The sequence below is a fragment of the Aedes aegypti genome, chromosome 1 (assembly GCF_002204515.2).
Source record: "Aedes aegypti strain LVP_AGWG chromosome 1, AaegL5.0 Primary Assembly, whole genome shotgun sequence".
NCBI lineage: Eukaryota > Metazoa > Arthropoda > Insecta > Diptera > Culicidae > Aedes > Aedes aegypti.
Window position 1 is genome coordinate 86,239,679 of NC_035107.1, and position 9,244 is coordinate 86,248,922.

Genomic DNA, 9,244 nt, shown 5'->3' on the forward strand with positions numbered 1-9,244 from the left:
GGAGGATAGCAAATTGATTGAACGATAGTTAGAATCCTGCCATATAATTTTCATAGCAGGATCGCGAGTGCGTTGAAATTGCCTTCTCCTCACGTTTTCAAGACGGATCAAGAGTTTAAGATCATCGTCTAGGGACTGTTCATTTTATAAAGTGGACACTTTGTACATGCTATATCTATTTTAATTATTGATAAAATCGTAATCGGGTTTCTGTTTATAGTTCAACTATTATTTTACAGTGCTATGAAAATATAAAATCTTAGAAAATGCTTTTGGTTGAAGAGCTAAATAGTTTTTTCCAATAACTCCTAAGAAAAACTGCTCATCAAAGTTCAACATTATTTTGCGCAAAACAAAAATCCTAATTTTTATGAACAAATTGTATGTTTGTATCCTTTACTATTCTACTAAAGGTATAGCTTTGAAAAAATCAATTAGAATCCACCATTCTCTGAAATTAGGTAACTTTAGTAATTTATTCATTTATGGCCAGATTTGCTGATACACCATCAGCACTCCCAGCAAAAGAAAAAAGTGAAAAACGTATTCAAAACTAGTTTGGATTAGGCTGATACAAATATTAATTTTCTTTTATGTCCGAGACCACTTGGGAGGTACGAGGGGGGGGGGGGATAAAAATAAATAAGGAACAAAAAAATAAAAATGAAAAAAAAAATATTTTCTCGAATTTTTATTTTTAACGATAGTTGTTAAACTTTTTCCAATCGTCATCTATTTTACCTGGTTTTTACTCTAAAAATTAAAAAAAACCTAACCGATGTGAAAAAAATGATTAATCTTTTTTTTTCTCCCCTTCAAAATTTTCGGATTTTTGAAGCGGGGTGACATAAAAGAAAATTAATATTTGTATCAGCCTTACTAAAAAACTATATTTGTATAAACGAGAGCTAAATCGTAAGTTTAAACCACAGTCTTAAGTATAAATTTTACTGTTTATAGTAATTTTACTAAAAAGTCTCATACTTTTAAAATCATGTACGCATATTTATCGATCTACAGCAAATTGTAAACGGTTTTCTCCAATTTTTTTCATTCGTAATCTCAGAATAACATATTATGAAAATTATATGTGGAAAATAAAATCGATTTTATTACAGCAGTGTTGCCAATTTTGATGATTGTCAATGTACTTTGATAGGTCTTCTAAGAATAAAGCAATTGTGTTTCTATTGTGCTTTAAATGTGACGTGGGGACTTAATTAGTAACTTTATGAAGGCTTAATAATAAGTAACTTTTTCATACTAATGCTATAATAGCACTTCCGCCAGGACGTACTTTTAACCAAAAAATTCTACTCATATCAATTCCCTTCAAATTTAAAATATTTTTCTTTCAAAATATACGGGAAAAATTATTTTATTATATCTGTAAAATTGTTGCTCTAAAAATAACTTGATTTTTTCCATCAGGCTTCTGATTGATGATGCTTTCGAAGAACAAGCCTTTTTGAAAGTAAAGAATATAAATTATCAAATTTTCCAGCCAATTTCTAACAACCATTGACCGTTCGACCGTTCTAATCTTTGCTCCACATTCGTGTGAAATTTCATTATTTTGGAGAATTTTCATTATCACAACATTGTACAATACTAGTTGAACGATGTGCAAAAAACCGATTGAAGTTTCATTGATAAATTAAAAAGATGCAGCATGCACAAGGTGTCCACTTTATAAAATTAACAGTCCTTATAATCACGGATTCAAATTTTAATTCACATTTTGGAATTGCAATTGTCCAGGCTTCAACAATGGAATTTGTTAAAGTTTCAAAATCATTGTCAATATCAAGTTTTGTTTGTAAAGATATGTTAACATCAAGATTAGAGTCAATTTATGTATAATATATATTCCAGTCGGCTCGAAAATAATTGAAAGTGGAGCTGATAGCATTTAGAATCGCTTCATGGGATATTTGAAACGTAACAGGGACATGATCAGAATCAAAATCAGCATGAGTAACTATAAGTAGATGGAAATAGAATTTAGTACTATGGTATACAATTTAATTCCACTATAGTTTGTATCCAAAGACAAATTAAAGACCTTCATGTCCCTTGCAAATGCCCAAAATTTTATTGCTCATAAGGTAATCTAGAATAGGCCTATTCAAATGACGTCTCAAATCAGCTGATCGGGAAGCACTTTGACATTTCTTCTATGAAAATGACAGGCCCGTGTTAGCACCGGTCCTACACCGATGTAAACAAATGCATAGACGGATCTGTCACATGAAAAGGCCTATGCCGTGAAAAGTGTACTGCGATGTGTCAAACTTGGGTACCTTTTGCACTACCGAGGGACCAATTAAAAACTAATTGGCTACAAAGATGACTAGAGTGGGTTAAGACCAAATCAATCGTAGATAGATTTATAGAAGAGAAAAAACACGTTGGGCTATCAGGGTTGAGAAAATTGAAAATTGAATTCAGAAATATCCTGAAGAGCATTCATCAAATAAAATTCTGCCATTGGAATTACTTTGAGAATTATTCCATGACCGATGTTTGGCATAAAAGTCACCAATGACAACAAATTTGACTTATTGGGAGTCAATTTTCGCAAGTCAGTTTGTAGCAAATTAACTTGCTGCTCAGAGCGTTGAAAAGGCAAATAGGCAGCTATGAAAGTATATTTACTAATCTGTGTTTCAACAGAAACACCTATAGTTTCAAAAACTTAAGTTTCAAATGACGAAAACAGTTGATGTTTTATACGCCTATGAATGATGATTGCAACTCCCCCACATGCCCCATCAAGCCGATCGACTAACAACGATAAACAAAAAAGTTAGGATCTTTTTTTAGTTTGGATCCAGGTTTAAAATAGGTTTCTGTAATAGTTGCTATATGCACGTTATTAGCTGTAAGAAAATTAAACAGCTCGTCCTCTTCACCATTAAAAGAACGAGCATTCAAATTAAAAATGTTTAATATAATATTTATTGGATCCATTAGAAAAACTTTTTTTTTGTTTAGAGAGACTCTATCCAGAACGGGAAAAATGTAATCCAATAACAATTTGATTAGTAAATAACTGCTTCAGTCATAGTGGTAGCCTTGAACATCGCATCAATCAGTAGATTCAATTGTTCAGTTATAAAATTAAAATCAGAGGCAGACATATCACTTGGTTTAGGTACATTATCTGATGATTTTCCGTTAGAATTTTCGGTAGACGAAGAGGCGGAATAGAAGTTTCCTGGGGCGGCAGGGTTTTTTTTGTTTGATTTGAAACAATTAGAACAGTTACTCGTAGTATGAAAAGGGGAGAAGTTTAAATTACCTGCTACGATATCGGCATAGGATTTTCCTTGGGTACATCCATTCGAAATTGAAAGATTCGAACATCTACCCGACGGAATAAAATTAGTTTGTGAATGAGCATGATTATAATCTTCCTGATGGGCATTATTCATAATCAAGCGATTGTTAGCTGAAAAATGAGCATTGCTCGATTCTCTACCAAGAGAATTCCGGAAACGACCATTAACGTAACGGACATTACCGTTCATTTGCCTGGCACGAGCCTCGACGACTCGCCTACGCGAAGGGCAAGCCCAAAAGTTAGACATATGATGGCCCTCGTAATTTGCGCATTCAAACTCAGTGGTATCATCCTTCACAGGACAGACGTTCTTACCGTGAGAAATCATGCATTTAGCATCCATGCGGCAATGTTTTGTTCCATGACCACACTTTTGGCACCGACGGCACTGAGTGGGGTTCTGGAAATTTCCTCCATGTTTCTGGAAATGTTCCCATGTCACACGGACATCAAACATAAATCTTGCTTTTCGTAAAGCTTTAATATTATTTAGATATTTTTTTTTAAAGTGAACTAAATAATATTCTTGAGAAAGCTTTTCCCGAAGAATGCCAGATTGAGTTCTCTTTTTGATAATGATTACTTGGACAGTGGAAAATCCAAGTAAATCATTTATTCCATCTTTGATCTCTTCAGGCGACTTATAGTCACTTGAGAGGCCTTTAATGACGACTTTGAACAAACGTTCAGTTTTGTCGTCATAAGTAAAAAATTTGTGCTTCTTCTCTTCAAGATGTTTGAGAAGAAGTTTGCGATTTTTAAGAGTTTCCGGCAAAACGCGACAGTCTCCTTTCTTTGCGATTTGGATGGAAACCTTGATTCTCCTAATGGAGTTCAAGATCTCTTTCCTCCGAATTCAGAGATTCACCCTTCCTTTTGTTTGTAGCTGCAACCATGTTTAGTAAATGAACGAAAGAAGACGTGACCTTCGAGAGGTGTTTTACCAATACGGTGTCCAAGAAGGATTACCACCGCTAGCTTTCGCCAACGGGTCCAACGAAAAATCGAAGGCTTAAGTCCAAACAAGGATCGTAAAGGGATCAATAGTAGAAAAAATAGCACTGAAAAGTACTGTTTTGTAGCACTGAAAAGTACTGTTTTATTGCTTTAGGTAGTTTAAAAAAAAATTCCAAGAGCAGAGAGAATTCGTGTACGCACAGCACGAAGGTACGATGCGCACTGTTGGAAGCTATTGTTTTAAGCTTTTCTTATTTCTCATTATTCTCATCGCGGGCTACTATTGTTTTAGCGTACTTCCATAAAAAATAGTATGGTTTTTAAAGAATCTCTAACCTCAATTTATTTTGTATGAATTTGATGAAACATTTTATTCAACTCAGATGTACTTTTTATATCTACAAACAACTTCTCTGAAAATATCATTGCGGTTTGAGCTCTCTTCAAATAAAATAGCTGGTCCGCTCAAAGCGTTGTATAAAATTCAAAGCTCAATGAATCTGCTTCAAACTTTGGATTTTAACCATCAATGTGTTGAGGAAGTCGGGAAAAATATTACCGTTCGGAGGAAAGAACTTTGATTTTTGAGGACTGCCTTTGAACCAATGTGCATCATTTAAAGGACAGATCATCTACTGGGAGCATTAACGTGTCTGTGTCTTTTTAAAAGATACCATTACAATAAACTGCGTCATACATTTCAAATTGTTTTTTTTAAACCCAGTTCCAAATTTGCAATAACTCGTGAACTCGTTCACTAATTTGACGTTTGAGCGGTGCCGAATTCACTGGTTTCCATGGTTACATAAATAACATTGCACCGCTCAAACGTCAAATAGTGAACCCGTGCATAGGTGCATTTCCCGCATTTAGAGCCTTCAATGACACTAATGATTTAGAAAATTCATGCACCCAACATAGGCTACTTGATGAGATTCACGTTTCTGAGTACAGTAGCTGGGAAGACCCACGTGAGTTTCTCAAAATTCAAGCCCAGCACTATTACCATTCCCAGCACTGACCACACATTTTGTGAGTAGCATATCTCTTTATTTTTAATCAACTTCACCCAGAAAATTGAAAACTTCACGTTTTGATTTCTAAAAATTGTTCTTGTTCTTATGATAACATTTTGTGAAAATTTCGTTTACATAACATGATGAACATCCATCCAGTAAAGGTTTAAAAAATATGTGGATGATAAAACATGCATCCAATAGTGATCAACATCACCCCATTTCACGGTACTTGGAAAAACTCTTGCAAAAATTCACGAGGGAATGCTTAAAATAAGTCTTAGCACTATCGATAGAGAAGCTTATGAACTTTGAATAAATCCGTTCAATAGTTACTGAGTAATTTCATGAAAAATCATACATTCCATCATACATTTCATAATGGAAACTTCCTTGACTTCCTTGGGCTAATACTCTACGCCCTGCCAAACGATATACGAATGCAAAAATGGTCACTTTGTCGAAGAAAGCTCTCAGTTAATGGCTATGGAAGTGCCCTTAGAACACTATGCTGAGATGCAGAGAAACAGGCTTTGTTTCAGTGGGGACGTAATTCCTGAAGAAGAAGAAGAAAAAGAAGACGGCGGGATATTGCACAATTCTCTCCCATATAATTGCATTTGGTTCTAAGAGTGTCGTAATAGTTTTTCAGTAAGGACTCTAATCACAGTGAAGCTTATCTCTGCGCTTCAACGTATAATAAGTTGCCCATTTTAACGAGTGCAATCGATAAGCAATCATTGCAATAATAGTTAGGTACCTCCACGATAATGACCTCGTTTGAGCGATTAGTTCGGCCCTGGTAGACTAGTGGTACATGCGATGTGCTATTTCTAAAAGTCCCTGATTCGATCGTTTGACCGATGAATTATTACTGCCGTATCCATGTCTCGTGCCACTGATACTTTATAAAAATCCATATCTTATATTCTTGCGGAGCCAGACCATGGGAACAGACAGATGTTTTAAAAGCTGTATGAGCACACGCTAGATTCCGTGACCCGAACAATAATACCGATTCTGATTTATTTGGAATTTTATAATTATGAATTGCGTGGCCAGAAATTCACTTGTTATTAGTCAATTTCTACTCCCTACACGTGGCTACAAGGTTTCAATTCAACTTTGCATAAAAACATTACGAATGTAGAGTTTCTTTATAGGATTTGTATCGGAATCTAACATTTTCTGTACATATATGCAACGATATTATACCATTTTTGCATTAGGCCATCTTCAGCAGAGTTACGAATCGTACACACTTTTTTTTGTAACTCGCCATGCGATTTGTCACCTGCTGAAGATGCCATTAGATCTTGGTTTTTAGGTGTATGCGAATGAAATCGATTAATTCTTTTTTGTTATAGTCAGACAAATTTATACTGGAGTTCTACTGAAATAGATTAAAAATTACCTTTTGATCGGGAGCGCCGACGGTGACACGCCGTCTGTCTCGTCCGTGCGAGCCAAGAATTATGTCCACCAAGGTCGTTCCGGGAAAGCCGTCTTGTAACTTTGTAAACTATCGTCTTGCGACCGGATAATGCCCCGTTTGTTCACTTAAATTACCCCGGGTAATTACTGTGCGTCTGGAGTACGTGATTGGTCTTCGCCGCGTAGAAGGGTTCGGTTATTCAGCCGCAGACAGTCGACGTGGATACTAGCAGCAGCAGCAGGATGTTCCCTCGAGATGTGTACACCTTCTTCGACGAGGACGAACAGACGTGGCGTGGACGGAATGTCCCACCGCTGTGCAATCCGAACCAAGGGGTTGGTCAACTGGTATGGCGTTTGCTAGATCGGGCTCCGTGGAAGATCGCCCAGATCAGTGCCGAGACTAACCGTCGGGTAACCTACCACGAGATGCGCTTGAGGTCAATCCGGGTGGCGCAGAATTTGTCCGCGATTGTGGGCATCGAGAAAGGGGACATGGTAACCATTGTGGCTCGCAATAATGAAAACGTGGCTCCTATCGTGTTCGGATGTTTCATGTTGGGGACTCCGATGAATACGCTAGATCCGGGGTTTCACCGAGAGGACTTCGCCCACATGTTCGAAAGCATCAAACCGAAGTTGGTGATTTGCGAAGGCGATCTGGTGGATGAAATGGTTGGAGCATTCGAGATGGTGGGCATCGAGCCGGAGCTAATCGTGTTTGGACCGAGGATCAACGGGTATGGAAAAGTTGATGACCTGTTGGTTGAAACTGGCACGGAGAAATACTTCCTGCCTGTCAACATTGACGACCCGGCTAACGAGTTGGCGATCGTGCTTTGTTCATCGGGTACTACCGGTAGATCCAAGGGTGTTTGCCTTTCGCATAGTCTGTGCGTGGCAAATATGACGGGTATTTGGACATGCTACGAGTCAGACCGTGTACTCTGCTTGAGTTCCCTATATTGGATATCTGGGATTGGGACGCTCATGACGGCGACGGCCGCTGGTGCAACTCGAATCATCACTACGGTACCATTCAGTGCGGGAATGATGATCAGTCTTATCGAACAGTTCAGGGTGAGCGTAATCTTCTTTCCTCCGTCGCACGCGTTGGCAATTTTGAACGAACCAACCATCGGAATGGCGGACTTCTCCAGCATGCGTATGGTTCTATGCGGCGGAGGACCGGTGTCCGCGGACCTAAAACGGTCCTTTGAAATGTATTTGCCGAAGGGTCGATTGCATGTCGTATATGGGTTGTCAGAATTGGGTGGAGCGGGTTGTATGAGCGAAATAGCTTACAAGAACGGATCGGTTGGGATACTTTCCAATGGAGTAGTGGCCAAGATCGTAGACGAAGAAGGCAACGCACTTCCGTTCAACGAAGAAGGAGAATTGTTCGTTAAGTCGCAGTTTATTTTCATGGTTTGTAATTTTGAAGCGTCTTGGAAGATAATTTGATCAATCGTGAGTTTCTTGCAGGAATATTACGGAAATCCGGAGGCAACTGAGGAAATGAAGTCAGAAGATGGTTGGTTGCAAACTGGAGACATTGCCCGGGTAGATGAGGATGGATTGTTCTATATCGTGGACCGCAAGAAGGACATTATCAAGTACGCAGGCTACCAGATTTCGCCGACGGAGATCGAAATGGTAATTATGAAGATTCCCGGAGTGGTGGCAGTTTGTGTCACGGGAATTCCAGTGCCAGGGAACGATCTGCCGGTTGCGTTGGTGGTGAAGGCACTGGACTCCGAGGTGACAGAGGAGAAGATCATTGAGACGGTGGCGGAGAATATGGTGGATTTCAAACATCTTAGGGGTGGCGTTTATTTTGTGAATGCTTTTCCGATGACACCTTCTGGCAAGATTTTGCGGCGTACGTGTCGAGATATTGCAGTTGAGTTGTATAATGAGACTCACAATTGAATGTGTTTTTTATGATACATCAGCTGGTTCTTGTCACCTATGAAATGATATACATATAGCAGTAGCAAAATCTACTTATTTATTTATTTATTATGCTCATCTAGCAAGTCTACATGAATGGTTTAGGTAATAAAACTTCTATTAATTCAGTGCTTTGAATCTTTCCTTTCAAATTTTGTGAAGAATCTTAACCTTTCTACAAAGTAATATACTCCAAAGATTATCTATTGAGGATATTTGGGTAAACGGTTTCTTAAGGCTCAAGAATGGATCATTCAATCATCAATAATCAACTTTAGAGGAATTCTCATGAAAATTTATCACCGCATTACAGATAGCAAGTGCAATGCAATGATAGAACAACTGGTTCTGAAAATTTGTAAAGTGATGATGATTATTTTACTCTTAAATCCAATAAATTCTACTTGGCATTATGCCCTCACTGAGACAGAGCCTGCTTCTCAGCTTCGTGTTGAGCACCACCACAGTTATTAACTGAGAGATTTCTTTGCCAAAGCTGCCATTTTCGCATTCGTACATCCCTTTCGGGATTTTAATG

At 38.0% G+C, this 9,244-nt stretch overlaps 1 protein-coding gene across 1 annotated transcript; it reads left to right on the forward strand.

The window, feature by feature from the left end:
- The first annotated feature begins 6,897 nt into the window (after positions 1-6,897).
- On the forward strand, positions 6,898-8,835 carry LOC5576588 (probable 4-coumarate--CoA ligase 1). The gene is made up of 2 exons (XM_001656115.2): positions 6,898-8,181; positions 8,239-8,835. Exons 1-2 carry the CDS (start codon positions 6,997-6,999, stop codon positions 8,683-8,685), a joined length of 1,632 nt encoding a protein of 543 aa, XP_001656165.1. The 5' UTR covers positions 6,898-6,996; the 3' UTR covers positions 8,686-8,835.
- Positions 8,836-9,244: the final 409 nt, after the last annotated feature.